Source organism: Pongo abelii, chromosome 9 (assembly GCF_028885655.2).
Source record: "Pongo abelii isolate AG06213 chromosome 9, NHGRI_mPonAbe1-v2.0_pri, whole genome shotgun sequence".
NCBI classification, from domain to species: Eukaryota; Metazoa; Chordata; class Mammalia; order Primates; family Hominidae; genus Pongo; species Pongo abelii.
Genome location: NC_071994.2, coordinates 36,325,996 through 36,342,221, shown reverse-complemented (window position 1 = coordinate 36,342,221; position 16,226 = coordinate 36,325,996). Strand labels below are relative to the sequence as shown.

The window sequence follows — 16,226 nt, the reverse complement described above, 5'->3', positions numbered from 1 at the left end:
TGCCCAGGTGACCCCAGCTCTAATCGCTGGCTCACAAAGCAAAAAATGGGTGTTTTATTTAAGCCACTAAATTTTCAGGGGTTTTGTTACACTGCAATAGATAAGTGAGATCAATAGAAAGAATTAGGCGTTCATCCTACCTTCCCTTACAACCATATTTTTGAGTAGTCAAATATTGAATTGATGAGCTAAAGTTCTTCCTTCTATTAAAAGTTTAGTTAATCAATGTAGGAAAAAATGATAGAATTAGACAAAATTAACCCTTTTGAAACAAGAGAGCAACATTAAGTGAAATGTCTTTGGGGAATTTTTAAACATGAAATCAGGTTGTAAACACCTGAACCCACTCATAACTATCATGACTAAAAATGGAAAACCCACACATTGCCTATGTGAGTGATAAATAGGAAACATGGGCAAACCCATGAAGATTCTGGCCCAAAAAACTGTTAAACATAAATCCAATTACAACTATAGGACTCAATTCCACTTACAGAAATTATGGGGGATGGGGAAACAAGTCAAAGGATGCCACAAAGAAGAAAGTAAACAAATCCCATTAAGGGGCATTCAATATGAAAATGGAGCCAGACTATGCAACTGAGTGTCCCATAGAGACCTTATTTGAATCTTGACACAAACCAACAAACCATAAAAAAAAAATTTTAGGGCAACCTGGCAAATTTGATTAAGGACAGAGTATTAGATGGCCAAAGAATTATTGTTAATCTTGTTAGCTGTAAGAATGGCATGATGAGTATGTCAGAAAATGTCCAAAATTTTTGGAAGTATGTGATTCATATGGAGGTGAAATAATATAATGTCTGGGGTTGGCAAACATGGCAAAACCTAGATAATAGTTAAATATGAATGATGGATAAATGAAGACTTATTTCCCTAGTCTCTCTACTTTGGAATATGTATGAAAATTTCAATAATAAAAATTTTAAGTACATTAGATTAATATAAACCACCTAATTTGTTTTCTTCTCACAATTTTCCTTTATTCTTTCCTACCAGAATCAGAGTCTAAGTGATTTCACTCAAAAATCAGCATTCAACTTGTATGAACATAAAGTTTTCTAGGGAAAAAATTTTCGCATTTTATTAAATTACTCTCTTTTACCCTATTTTTCTTTCATCTTTGAGAGGAAGAAACCACTTACTGGTTGATCAATGTTTTCTTCTTTAATCACAGATGATGTACAGACACCAGCGTAATTTGCTGATGTAATTTCCTTATCCAAGGCAGTGCTATGAAAGGCCACAAGTGCTTTTATATTTTTCATGTAATGCCACTTTTGATTGGCAGCTCCATTGTTGTATGGCTTATATTTCTGAAAAGAGGCAAAATATGGAGTCAAGTGAGTTCATGTGAGGGTTATAGTAGTCTTGTTTTTCATTGCATATATCCAGAAAGTGCAGATAATTACTCATAATCCCACCACACAGTGACAACTACTACTCTTGAAATTTTAGTGATTAGACATGAAATCTTTTATATGTTTATAAATACACATTATTTGATTTACAAAAATAGAATAATAAAATGCATACAATTTGGTAACTGCAATTTTTTTTCTTAACAATATTCCCTGAACTTTTTTCTAACATCTTTTAAAAATATATATCATTTCATTTTAGGGATATTTTACTAATCTCCAATAGTTAAAAATGTAGGTTCTTTCTCAAAATTTCTCTAAAATAAACAAATAGTGTAAATAAATATTTGGGAAATCCATGATAATTTTTTAGGACAAATTTCTAGAAGTAGAGTTGCCAATAAAAAAAATCATTTTAAAGATTATGATATATCAAAATGCCTTCTAGAGAAATTATTTTACCTTGTACTTGTGCCAATAATATACTAAATGACCCATTTTCCTTACATTCTTGCCAAAAAATGGGCAATATTTCCCAAACATGAATATAATAAATGAAAAAAAGTACCCCGTTGATATTTTAATTTACATTTCATTGATTATCAAAGAGGTTTATTTTTTAAGTACATTCAGTTAAACATGTAATAGAAACAATATATTTATTCTAATTGCGAAAGTTGGTTCAAGTACAAGTAAAGAAATAGTTTCAATTTAACAGAACTTAAACCAGTAGATTAGTTCTAACTAAATATGTCATAACACCTCAAGGAACTTTTATAATTAATAACATCTACTTTACCAAGCGAGAGCTTAATAGCAAAGAAGAAAATAAATGAGTCCTAAGAATTGATTTAATGGGTCAGACAATAAAGCCTCCTTCAGAGGTCTGAAAAACCAAAGACTATATGTTCAAGGGACAGAAAAGGGTCTAGTAGCATTAACCTGCCATGCCTCATTTTTATTATTTTACATGAACTTTAATATTTTCTCACAAACCAGTTGTTTCAATAAATACAACACCAGCAACAAAAAATTCTTGAAAGGTAATCCAAATTACCTTGGGGTCAAATTATTTCTTACGAAATGGTAATCTTGGGAGAAACCATCCATATCTACAATTTTATGAAAATGATTAAAGTACTAAAATTGTATGTGTATGAGGTTGTATCTCACTGTGGTCTGTGCTGAAGAGGCACCTGACAGAGAAGAATGTAATGTTATATGCACTCTATCTCCTAGAATAATTTTTTAGTCCATATTTATCACCAGGATAGAAGACTTAATTAAGCTTTGGTATTTGTCCAGATTGCTATGTCTCAATTTTGGATTCAGGGCCTGCAAAACAAGTTGCCTCATTGCTATTAAAAACACAGAATGAAACAAATGTTATTTGGAGGCAATCTATTCTGTTCAACAAGAGGATGGAAAATACTGAGGAGGACACAGAAAGTAAATGCAAAGCAGGAATGCTTCTCCACTTTCTCCCTTACTAGCAAGGAAAAACACGTATTCGTTTAGGAGTAGTTTTGGTTATAAGCATGTGAGAATGACAGAAAAATGTGAAAAAAAAAAAGATCTTCCTAGGTCTTTGTCCAAAACTCAAATGAAGCCAGACTTCTCTGGAGTCTCCATAAATTGTCTGGCTGCTATAAGCATTTGCAACAGTGAATGAAAAGAGAATTTCAAATGGGTCGTTTGGTAGAATTAACACTGAGGATCTTGCATCCTTCGGGAAGACCTCCCTGACTAGGTTCTTTCTCTCCAGCTGCCAAGGCCTTTAGAAACGGGAGCCTTGCATATGTTCCTGATGATCAAATTTAGGTGCATCTAATAGCCTGCAGCCACCACTGAGACCATAAGCTTGATGAATGCTGCTGGGACAATTTCTCATGCTTGCCATTGGGTTTGATTTCAGTAACTAGCATAGTGCCTGACATGCAGCAAGCCCACAATCACCATCTGTCGGATTAAACTAAATTAAGAGGTACATGAACATGTTCAATTTAAAATCTAGGCAGACTATTGTAAATATTTTAACAACATTCAAATAGGATTCTATGACAGTTTTTTTTCTCCACTGCAAGGAAGCACAAAGCTTTACTTAAATTTAATTAAAAGGCCATGACTAATCTTTAGCCATACATATCTTACCTGAACAATAACTGGATAGCCACAAACTTCATTTCTAGTCTTGGTCATAGACACTGCCAGCACAAGGTCAGGGTTACTCACCAGGTGAAAGGTCCTTGGGAAAACAGGATTAGCCACATTACAAAGTAGCATGACCAGATTAGATCTCCCTCTGTGCCACTTAGCACTGTGTTGCCTCTCAGCTCCATGCATGCTCTGTAATAATGAATGTGAATCCTTTAAGAATTTCTCCCCTACAATAAGTGTGATGTTAAGCTTTCTCAGTAGAGAATGCTGGAAGAAGACTGTAGGATGAAGGGGCTCTCCTACTCTTTCTGGCTGTGGCAGGGGGTCAGCGGTTGGGAGTGAGAACACCCAATGACGCTTTGTTCCAGCCAGGTGCCCAGGAAGCAGGTCTCCCGGCACCTTCATAGCCCGGGCTTGCCTATTGCTCCTTTGCTCACTTTCTCCTGACATGGACACCACATGCTTCAGGCCTCCTAGTGTACCACCATCCCATTCCCTCTGCATGCTGCTGTGCCCAGCAACAGACTGCACCCTCCTATATGTTCCAGAATATTATGTCTTGCTCACTCAGTGTCATGGTTTGAATGTCCCTCCAAAACTCATGTTGAAACTTAATTCCCAATGTGGCAGTATTAAGAAATGGAGTCTTTAAGAGGTGATGGGATCAAGAGGGGTCTGCCTGGATTAATCCATAGATGAAAGGGTTAATGGATTAACAGGTCATAATGGGAGTGAAACTAGTGGGTTTATAAGGAAAGGAATGTGATGTAATGTTCTGTGCTGTATGATGCCCTGTGCCATATGATGACCTAGGCCATCTCAGGGCTCTAGAGAGCCCCCAGCTGCAAGAAAGCTCTCACCAGATGCACCCCTCAACATTGGACTTTCCAACATCCAGAATTGTAAGAAATAAATTTCATTTATTATAAATTACCCAGTTTCAGGCATTCTTCTTTTTTTTTCTTTTTCGAGATGGAGATTCACTCTGTCACCCGGGTTGGAGTGCAGTGTCATGATCTCAACTCACTGCAACATCTACCTCTTGGGTTCAAGCGATTCTTCTGCCTCAGTCTCCTGAGTAGCTGGTACTACAGGCATGTGCCACTATGCCCAGCTAATTTTTGTATTTTTAGTAGAGATGGGGTTTCACCATGTTGGCCAGGCTGGTCCAGCCAGGTGATCTCAGGTGATCCTCCCACCTCAGCCTCCCAAAGTGCTGGGATTACAGGCATGAGCCACCATGCCCGGCCCTATTTCAGTTATTCTGTTACTAAGACATTCAGCCACTACAGACAAGCTCTGGCCAGGTACGCCAGCAAAACTGCTCCGCAATTCAGTGGAATGGAACCATACCTTTTCTGATGAGTCCTGAACCCCAGCCTTGGGGAGGGGACCCCATTGCAAGTTTATCCTGTCTTAGGCAATCTCCTTCAGCCATAGGGTGATATATATTATATACATATGTAATATACATGGGTATATATACCCTAGTTTACTAGCCTGGGTAAAATATGGAGGATAAAAAGACTGTGGTTAACATAAATGGATTTTTCCATTGAGTTCTACTACATAGTGTAACCCATGGTTCTCTAGGTTTCACCAGCTTATCAAAACAAATGAGTTTTAAAAGCCACCCATCTACATGAAAGAGAACAAAGCAATATGCCAAGGGAAGATGTGCAATAAAGCTCAGAATTACTGTCACTGTGCAAACACACTTCTGCCATGGGACATATATTGTTCTGAATCATGCCTCCATCTAATCAACAAGACTTCTGCAGAAACTCTCGGCCAGGCGCGGTGGCTCACGCTTGTAATCCCAGCACTTTGGGAGGCCGAGGAGGGCGGATCACGAGGTCAGGAGATCGAGACCACGGTGAAACCCTGTCTCTACTAAAAATACAAAAAATTAGCCGGGCATGGTGGCAGGCGCCTGTAGTCCCAACTACTCGGAAAGGCTGAGGCAGGAGAATGGCATGAACCCAGGAGGCGGAGCTTGCAGTGAGCCGAGATCGCGCCACCGCACTCCAGCCTGGGCAACAGACACTCTGTCTCAAAAAAAAAAAAAAAAAAAACTATTTTGTCCAAGTCTGTCTGGGTGTCCCTAGAGGGTGACTTGTGCTTATCGGCAAATCTTGTCCCACTGGGCCTCCTGATTTTCCACCACTTCTCTCTGGACTCTGACGTTTCCAATGAGGGATCAACCAATATCACCATCTCCCTTCCACTAACTGCCTCTCTTTTACATGGCTTGACATGAGGAGCTCCCAAGATGACAAAAGTACAGAATGTTCTGCAAAGTGGGAGGAGATGGAAAGAAACTGTCCTTCTCTTTTGTGTTATACGTGGTTAGATTTTCCAAGGCAGTGCTACACATGACCCAACATCTCATAGAGTTTTAGGCAGACACTGAGCAAGATTCAGAACTAGTATTCTCTTCCAATGACCAAGTATTCCTGGGTCAAACTCATTATGCAAAGGCTTTCTCTTGCGGTAGGGTCACATTCTCATTCCCCATGCATGTCCACCCAAATTTATCAGCCATGCTCAAATTGCAATTTAGGTTTAAGTGGGGACCTCTACTATAATACAGAAAGCCGAGGCAATAATATAAATTGCTAAATACAATGTAGAAATGAGGAAACACTAGGATGTCAGCTCCATAAGAGTAAAGATTTTTTATCTGTTTTGTTCTTTGTAAAGCAACAGCTCCTAAAACACTGCCCTCAATAACCCTTGGCAGTTGAATGAATGAATTCTGGTTCCATATGGCAAACCATTCACAGAAACAAAAGCCTGCTGTCCTACCTACACATTGCAAAGGCAGCTTAGCCCAGGTGAATGGGGCAAAGAAACACTTTCACCAGGTCTGTCTACACAGTTGGTTTTCCTGTCTTTTCTAACATCAGCCCTGCGAGTTCTCCTGGCTGGAGGCTTTGCTCATCTCAGTGAGCAGAGTAAGACCAGCTCCTCTCCTGCCCACGCAGCGCTCATTGCTGCCGCCTGCTGAAGCTTGTGCAACCTCCCTCAAAGTACTGATTCATAAGCCTTTTCATTGCAGACCTTTTGAGAGGCCAGTGAAAATCTCAGCTCTTTCCCAGAAAAAATAAATTGCACAGATGCACAAACATACACTTTGTACGCTATTTCAAGAGATTAAAGAGGTCCCTGGAGAACCACCATATCACACTAATGGTAGAATTTGAAGCAAACCAATCTAAGAAACGGAATTGTTTTCTTTTTTGTTCGAGTAAAGAAATGTTCCAAAAAAAGAGAGAGAGAGAAATGTGTAATCAACCAGCATGGACCTAACAGCCATCAACATTCTGCCATTCTCGTTTCATCCATTCCCCTCAACTTTTAAAATTTTTATTTATCATAGAACGTCTTACAACAAATCTAAGATAGCTTTGAATTTTATCTGTAAATACTAAAATGTTTCCAACTTATCAGGACTTTTTTTTTAACATTACCATTGAACCATTATTGTACCCAACAAAATTAATAGGACTTCCTTAATGTCATCAGATAGCCAAGCTGTTTTACATTTCTCCTGATTATCTCAAAAATAACTTTTTTACAGTACTGTAATTGGTTCAAATTTGGATCCAGGACCAGACATTGAATTAGGTTGATATATTTGCTAAGACAGGAATTAGTTTATACTGCGTGAGTGGAAACCACAAATTGGTTATTTTATGAAGGTGGAGGAAAGAGGGAAGGCGTGTGTTGGGGGAAGGATGGGGAGTAAGTTAATGAAAAGTATCAAAAAATTTGAAAATTGAGGACTTTTAGAATTCTTATTTGATCTCTTCATTTCATAAAAATGACATTGATGAGAGTTCAGTCTTGAGCCCAATGGCCAGATAAAACTATACCCAGGAGATCAGAGGGAACATTCCTCCTCTAAATCTGATTGTGGATAAATTGTATGTAGCTTACCTAGCATTTACATTTGAATTTATTCCCTTCCTCTTCTTTGGCTAGGATAAAGAATCATCAGCTAAGTTAAATAGAAGACCCAGAACTCTCAAATATAGTTCATCTTGTTCTGTGGGGACCATGCTAGACTTATTAGGATCCTATTCACCTTTTGATATATTAAACCCAAATATAATGGGATTACCTGCTCTCTTCCTGGTATATCCAGCGCTGAGGACTACCATCAGATTTCTTCTCCACCAAAACCACCTCCATGCCTGACCGGAGATTGGGACCTTGAACCCCCAAGACTAGCTGAGGAGCAGCATGGCTTATAATCTGCCCATCTCTGTATTCGAACTGCTGATGGTAATGCTTGTGCAACTTACTATGCTTTGGTGAACAGCTGAGATAAAGAAACCTCCATTAGTGGCAGAAAAATGTCCCATGCACTTGATCATGCACTTGATGTGCTGGAGATTATAAGTTCTGTTGGTGAGAGCTCCAATGTGAACCATGTTAACTTGAAATGATAGACGATGTCATTAGAATGACGGCAATGCTACTAGCACTGCACTTCTAAGCTGACATAAGAAGTAGAATTCTGAGCTTATTTTGTAACATAAATAAATGTTTACCAGGAGAATATTTGAAAAATTCATTAGCAAAGAGAAAAGAACTTCAGTTGACAAGGTAATTTAAAGAGGAAAAAGTAAAATTTAAAATTAAGTAAGAGAATGGGGGCAGGGGCATGTAGAATCAAAACAGAGAAATAAAGGAATTCTATTCAAACTATGATTGTTTCTATCCTCTATCTACAGTATCCCTGGAAACAGAACACCATTCTCCAAGTTTTTAACTCACCTCTAACAAGTCATAGCATATCATAAAATAATGATGCACTAATAATTTAAATGATTCTCTTACTTAAGGATCTTACATTAAGCAGAAGTAACATATTACATATCACAACACATTGTCAATTAAATTAATCTATAAACACCTATTAAGTCCCTACTATGTGCATGGCCTAGTGCTAAATGTTGAAGTGTCAAAAACGTTTAATTCACATGTTCCAGTGACTGCTGTAATGTCAAGTAAATGTCTAAAGATTATGAAATAATACAAAGTACTATATATTCCTGTCATTTCAATGGACATTGACAAAAATCATTAAACTAAAAAGGAAGAAACTGCATTTTCTTAATTTCTTAAAAACATCAGGGCATCTTAAATGCTTATTCATAAGTTCACTCACACATTCATTCAACAAATATACAGGCTCTGTGCTAAGTTTTCAGGAGGCAAAGGTGGATAAACATACTGTTTAATAGAAAAAACACACAAATGAGTAAGATATTATACATTGAACAAAATAAACCAAAGAGTAAAGGACCTTCCCGCAAAATTTTGTAAATATTTTAATAAAAAAACATAAGACAAAAATGTGCACGTTGATAGAAACGGCAGCTAACAGCAGTGAAAATTCTTAGGAATATATGTGCCCCAAGGTGAGAAAACTAACACTAGACAGAAATCTTTAAGAGGAATCCTTTGCAACTTTTTACCTGTGTTTCTTCTGTGGTTCCACGTTTTCAAAGAGCCCTTTTTCCATTTTCTTTGGAAGACTGTCATCCTCATCAAAGTCATGTGAAGTTTCCTGCCAGGCATACCTGAGAAGTGTGTGACAAGCCTTCATTCGAAGATGAGCTCTTGCGTGTGAATCTCTATCAAGGTTCAGAAGCAAACACAAGTCTAAGAAATCTCATTTGTGTTCACAGAATTTTTTCCTGAGGTGTAGTCTGATCATATTCCGCAGGATGTTGTTGGATCTATAAATCTTATTTCCATAAGGGTGCCTAATATTTGAAAGTCACATCTTACTAATACATCATTTAGATCTTTTAATATAAGGCTAAAAATAAAATCCCTCAATCACATAATAAAACAGCATTCATCTTTGTCATGTTTACTCAGAAAAAAAATGGGACCATGTATTTTATTTCAAAAATCATAAAAATTGACTACTCAGTAGTTTGAGAAATTCACAATGAACATGTAATGAGACTCCCTGTGTCTACCCCATAATTGGGTCATAATTCTGACTGGAACAGTACAGACTAGATTACCCGGTTTTGTAAAGTTTACTCATTAGACAAGGTTAAGAAATCTTAACTTTTCCAAGATTTCTCCACAGAGAAATCCAGAGAAACTCAAATAGCATCTGCACATATGAGCCAGCTTTTGATAGAGAATAATATACTAAACAGAGTAAATAATCATAGTTTGAATAATTGGGTCAGCCTTCTGGCTTCTTACTAAAATGAAGATATGCAGGGGATCAGTAGCCGCCATATAGATCTGTACATATAAAGTTCCAGGCCACTGTTGAGAGCACATTTGCCTTCAGTGGGATTGTGATATGAGGACTGCTTGACTGAGGAAGGATAAATATACAGGCAAAGCAGGAAGCCTATTTCAGCACTCTAAGTATGCATACCTGTAAATAAAGTTCTGTGGGACAGACTGATCACCAAGGTGCTTGTGATAATTTGATGTAACTACAAGCGTTATTAAATTACCAAAATCTTCAGGGACAGTTCCTGTGCTAGCAGAGCTGACCGTACTCTTTTCAAATGTAATAGGAGTATTACATGTGGTTATGAAACTGTGGGTAATGACTGCCTCATTCAGAACTGCAGGCAGCACAAGCCGCTTCTCAAGGCAAAAACTCTCCCTTTACAGTTAAAAAAAAAACAACAGTGCCATCTTGTGTTAAAAATAAAAACCACAGCTTTCTCACCAATTCCAATTCTTTGGGGAAAAGAGAAAAAAAAAGTCATTCTTAGTTTTAACAAAGTTAGCAGGATGCAAACAAGATTCTTCACCCAAATCCAGATGTTTAACTTTCTTACTCAGAATTTCTCTATCAGCTCTTGAACTTCCTGGCAAATGAGGTATAGTCAAGTCAGTTTTAGAACAGTCATTTTTCAGTCCATCTTGCTTTATTAATTTGCTCATTCATAGAACAAATCATTCGTTAGTTATTCACTCCTTTAATCAATATTTATAGAACATCTACAAGACAGGTAAGTTATCAGTGCTCATGGAGTTTACATTCTAGTGGGAAGAGGAGAGATTAAATAGACAAGTAAATGAATAAACAAGATAAATGCCATAAGTTGAATAAAATAGGATATTGTAATGGAAATTGACTGGGATGGGGTAAGGTTTACATTAGCAATGGAGTCAAAGAAGGCTTCTCTGAGAGGTGATGTTTGAATTGAGACATAGACAATAGGAAGGGGCCAGCCATGTGAGGATCTAGAGGGAGAGCATTCCAAGCAGAGAAAAGAACAAATGAAAAGGCTATGAAGCAAGATTATGGTTAGCCCATTTGAAGAACAGAAAGACAGTGGTGTGACAGGTATGCAGTGAGTGAGAGGATGGTAGTTCTAGACGAGGCTTAAGAGGTGGGCAGGTACCTGTGATTCAGTGAGGAAATCAGAAAGTTTCCTCCACTCTCTATGTTCCTAAAGTCTTTTTTTCCTGCAAAGCACAAAAGTGGTAGGCAAGTGCTACCAGAATTTCTTTTCAATTTTTCTTATTGTTTGTGCCAGACACCTTTATGATAAAAAAGCAATCAAAAAAGATCCTTCTAGATTGATGTTCTAGCTGCTGGCTTTATGCATGTCCCTCCTTAAATCATCTGATTTTTCAAATATGCAAAAACCTCCAAACAAGCACATTTAAGAAAGTCTGGGAAAAACCTTACAGTGACTTCCTAATGTAAGATGATTTAGGATTATTTCAGGATCATGTCATCAGAAATGCTTCAAATGACTAGTGACAGCCTGGAAAATAGATAACCCTGTGTATTAAAAAAAATTTTAAATAGTTTAAGGGCTGACAAGTAGAAGAGGAATAGGGCATAGTACAGAGAAACACATAGAATAATAAGATGGAGATGGTCTAAATAATTATTTAAATGTTAGAATGGGCCTCCTTGAAAACAGTGATCTCTCTGTTATTAGGAGTATTCAAGAAGAGACTTGAGCAAAAGAGCCTGCTTGGAATATGCAGGAGATACCTGCATTGTACTCTGAGAGAACCCAATCACTTTTAACCTCAAGGACTCCAGGCCTTCATGAAATCTCTGATTCAGAACAATGAGGATCTTTGCTCTCAAAAATGTTTCTTCTTTTTTCTTACTTTCTGTTTATTTTTTTCCAAGTGCAAACTAAATTAATCAGAGGATAGATGACACATTCTTTAGAAGGGGATGTGAAAGTTCGTGGTCAATTCCCTGACTGTTGAGAAAGATGCCATCTAGGACCAATCATTCTCTCTGAAAAATGCCTTCTGGTGCCTTTGTCAGTGTCAGTCATAGGACCAAATGAATCACCCATCCAAATGAGGAAGTTTGGTTCCTAAAATAAAAGTTCATATTCTTACAACTGAGGATAAAAACAATTCATAACAATGATATATAAATTATTTTCACAATTATTGCAGAGGTAATTGGCCAGGTATTTTCGGTTTTATAATTTGGAAACAGATTCAATCTTTCCTTCATTTATTCAGTAAATGATGATTAGAACCCATGTGACAGAGTCTTTGCCCTCAACGTTCCCAGGCTGGTAGAGGGAGGGGTAGGCAAGGGGGAGAGGGACTGACAAGCACATTGCCACGTACAGTCATTGCTGTAATTGACTTTAATGCTAAAGTATCATTCTACAGATAAGTACGGGGCAAGTAAAGGCACTGCAGTGGAGAGAAATTCATATGTGGCTCAGAGGTCTGCAACAGAACATAAACAGAATGTGCAATATGCAAGCGACAGCTTGTCGTTGCTGAGCTGGAGGTTAGAATTCATGTGGCAGAAAGAGACAGCAGGCATGGGAATGCAAATGAAGGTCAATGACAGGCATGAACCAGGGTCAGAAGGCCTTGGGATTCCAGATGAATAAGTTTTTCTGTCTGCAATAGGTAGCCCTTAAAAAACTATGTGAAAAGGATTGTGCATTAGAAAGTTAATTGTCTACAGTTTAACTTAGAGGGGAATTGGAAGAAAGATATTACGGCAATAGAGAGAAATCAGAAAGCTATTTCAATGATCCAGAATGATAACTGTATATTAACATGTGTCTAACTTGAACTTAGGGAAGAAGTTTAATTTATCCTGAAGTCAATGATTATGGAAACAAAACTTGATGAATTCCTCAAATAAATGCCTACTATCCTAAAATTCTAGCCTGTTAAAAATAATAACATTATAACAATATTACTGAAAATAGATCATTGTGATGGTTGAACATCGAAGCTGTAGTTGTATCATTTTGCCGGAAAACTAATTAAATACTAGCTCTTCACCTGCCATTAGTTTCACAAACTTGGCATGAGCTCCCTGCACGGGCTCTGTATTGTTATCAGGCTAATAAGCTGAGTTCAAAAAGCAGCCAGGTAGCTTTCCAGGCTACACTGATTACTTACAGAATTTCACCGGAAGCATTTTCCATTGTTAGAGCATCTTCTTGCATTTGCTTTTCTTCTGGCTCTGTAACTTGCTTCTCTTCTCCAAAAATTGCTACAGGTTTATGCACAGCAAGCTTGCTTCCAGATACAATGTCACTTTGGACTTCTAAAACAAGAGCTGAGCAGAAATTCACAAATTGCAAAGACATATTAGTTACAATTGCAGAGCATCAGGAATTTAAAAACACACACTAAAATACAAATGCAAAAAAATTCCATCTATTTGGTCTATTCATAGGTTACTTATTAAACTCAGTTGAATTTAATTTTAATTTTTATAGATTCTTTACTCTCAAGATATTCTTAGTCAAAAATACTAAAAATAGGTCTTTCCAAAGATCAGTTAATTATTCTATATTGTAATTATTCAAATGGGCTACATTATTCAGATATATGTTTCTAGATCATTCTCTGGGATCCAAAACTCATCAGTGGAAGTCCCAGTCCCAGTCCCAGAGAAAGCCTTGAATGACACATGCAAAGTTTTACTATACAGTGTTCAATATATATAATAGGGCAATGTTTTAAATTATACTAATTTTTTTCTCTTTTTCTTTTCTCTATATGGACTTTTGTCCTGGTTCCTGGAGAAAACTTAAGGGAAGGAGGAAGATCATGAGGAAATTAGAACTTTTATGAAAGAAAAGCAAAAGTCCAAAGATAGTTTTTGACATTCAAACAGCATACTGCCATCGATCGTGGAAGTCAGGATGATACAGTCACAATCTATGGTTTCTCCAAAAGCCTGTAGCTCCCACTTAGTGTATCAAGGGTTTAACTTCAGGATTGACCTGGAGAAAAACCATCACTCCTGGGCCAGAGGGGATCTGCGGCACAAGACAGAGAAAGCCAGAAAACTAGCACAGCATATCTTGATTCTCTCTACAGGCTTCACTTTAGGTATGTTAGTTGAACTGGGGAAACAGTGAGGACACTGCCCATTGTCCCCTTTTGAGCTACCCTTGCTACTCCAATCTGAGGCACAGCCAACCACGTGAACTGGGATCTGGTTTCCGGGAGGTGCAGCTAAGACCCAGGAGTTGCTGAGAATCTTTTTGGGGAGCTTTCCAAAAATGGATGCCAAGCAGGGGTGAGGTGGCTCTGTAGCAAGGACTGCAGAGATGACCACTCAGTCATAGTCAGGCTCCAGAGGGCCACAGGAAGCAGAGAGAAGGCTGAGTCAGGGGGAAGCACACCCACCCAGAGTATCGTCTGAACCAAGAGAAGGAACCACAAGTCACTCCAGTCATCAACTTCAGCCAGTAGAGCCCAGGAAGCAGGAAGATCTGCATCCCAAGTGCTTTCTTTCTATCTTAGAGTGGAACTTAATGTGAGAGTCTGGAGATAGAGAAAACTGAAAGCTCTCCCTAAAGGGACTAATTAAATTAATGGATGGAACAAAATGTAAACACGATTAGAGAATGCATAAGGCTCACAAAGAAGGTCAGATATGTTAACGACAAAAAAAAAAGATTATGTTTTCTTTGCACATTCAAACTGTAGTGTGAATTAAAATACTCAACCCTGTCAAACATATAATATAAACTAATGTCAAACATTAGTTTAAAGAGTTAAACAGCAAGATGCAGAAGTGAAATACTACCTGTTTAAACAAACTTTGACTTTTTAAAAAGCTATATCATCAAGCATTTCATTTTGGCTGCATATATTAAGGTAAATAATTCCAATGCCTACCTTCTATTTTATGTGTGCAGCAGAAGATTTGAATTTTGGCAATGTCTGATTCTAGGTTCCTCAGGAATATTTGTTTCTTTTGCTGAGCAACGGACAGGTCAGGATTGATCCAGTGTTCTCCACATGAAACATACACCTATCAAACAAAGCATCTCTTATCCTGTATATAATTGTCACAGCAGCATTATCTGTAATAATCTAAACTGGAAACAATAAAAAAAAATGTCCTATTAATATAATAGGTGAATGATTAAAGAAAACTGTGGTGCCATGGAATACCACTCAGTACTTTCAAAAAAATCAAACTGCTGATAAAGGCAACAACTTTGATGAATTTCAAGAGTTTCGTATTAAGTGAAAAAACTATCTTTGTATTATACCATATTATTTTTGCAACATCCTGTGAATATATAATTATTTCAAAATTAAAGTTTAAAAAATAATTGTTTAAGAAGAAGAGGGAAGGAAGGAAGAAAAAAGGAAGGGAGTGAGGGAGGGAAGGAGGTGGGAAAGAAGGGAGGAAAGAAGGGAGCAAGGGAGGGAGGGAGGGAGAGAGGGAGGAAGGTAGGAAAGAAGGAAGGAACGAGTAAATTACAGATTGGCAGAATTAGAGATTGGCGAACTATCCCTAAACCCAAATCTGGTCCTCTGCCTGTTTTTGTGAGTAGAGTTTTATTAGAACACAGCTATTCCCATTCATTTACACGTTGTCTATGGCTGCTTTCATGCATCAGGAGCAGAGGTGATGTACAGCAGGCACCATATGGCCCACAAAACCTACAATATCTACTATCTCATTCTTTACAGAAAAAGTTTAATGACCCCTGGTATAAATGAATTTGTAGTACAAACACCAAAATGTCAATGTGGATATTTCCAAGTGACAAGATTATGGATGATACTTTTCCTCTTCTCCTTCTCTTTTTGCTTATATGTATTTCTTAAATGTCCTTAAATGGATAAATACTTCTTTAAAGATGAGAAAAGAAAGTGATATATTGAGAAAGGCTCAGTAAGAAGAAAGAGAACCTCGGTGCTGCCTTTTCTGATCATTGCAAAGTCATTATTACAAACATTCGACATTCTGTGTATGAAGACCCAGGGGAAACTTTAAATAATAATAATAATAATAATTATTATTATTATTATTATTTGAGATGGAGTCTCACTCTGGCCCAAGCTGGAGTGCAGTGGCATGCTTTCAGCTCACTGCAACCTCTGCCTCCAGGGCTCAAGTGATTCTCGTGCCTCAGCCTCCTGAGTAGCTGGGATTACAGGCACCTGCCACCAGGCCCAGCTAATTTTTTGTATTTTAGTAGAGGCAGGGTTTCGCCATGTTGCTCAGGGTAGTCTTGAACTCCTGAGCTCAGGTGATCCACCCGCCTCGGCCTCCCAAAGTGCTGGGATTACAGGTATGAGCCACCGCACCCAGCCAAAAATTTCTTCTTTTGAACAACAATTTCTTTTTCTCTTTTGGACATATTTAATCATGTAACTAACTGTTTATGTTTCCATCTTCATGTTACTCTTCAGAGC

At 37.7% G+C, this 16,226-nt stretch overlaps 1 protein-coding gene and 1 long non-coding RNA gene across 15 annotated transcripts in view; one reads left to right on the top strand and one right to left on the bottom strand.

Moving 5' to 3' along the window:
* Positions 1 to 16,226, bottom strand: part of DCDC1 (doublecortin domain containing 1) — a 514,242-nt gene that overhangs the window by 49,966 nt on the left and 448,050 nt on the right. For 11 of the 13 annotated variants that reach the window (XM_054524533.1, XM_054524542.1, XM_054524537.1 and 8 more), the window contains 6 exons: positions 14,691 to 14,826; positions 12,954 to 13,113; positions 9,029 to 9,187; positions 7,666 to 7,866; positions 3,534 to 3,627; positions 1,167 to 1,337 (listed from right to left, as the gene is read on the bottom strand). In XM_054524533.1, coding sequence (XP_054380508.1) covers positions 1,167 to 1,337; positions 3,534 to 3,627; positions 7,666 to 7,866; positions 9,029 to 9,187; positions 12,954 to 13,113; positions 14,691 to 14,826 — 921 coding nt within the window. Of the gene's footprint in view, positions 1 to 1,166; positions 1,338 to 3,533; positions 3,628 to 7,665; positions 7,867 to 9,028; positions 9,188 to 12,953; positions 13,114 to 14,690; positions 14,894 to 16,226 lie in introns of those variants that run through there. The other 2 variants (XM_054524544.1, XM_054524546.1) reach the window with 2 other exon arrangements.
* On the top strand, positions 4,322 to 14,922 carry LOC129048653 (uncharacterized). Of its 2 annotated transcripts, none has more exons than XR_008511173.1 (3): positions 4,322 to 4,441; positions 7,690 to 7,829; positions 13,586 to 14,922. It is a non-coding gene; the product is annotated as an uncharacterized LOC129048653 (long non-coding RNA). The 2 variants fall into 2 exon arrangements; XR_008511172.1 differs by lacking the exon at positions 13,586 to 14,922 and adding an exon at positions 9,088 to 9,437 and having other exon boundaries at positions 4,327 to 4,441.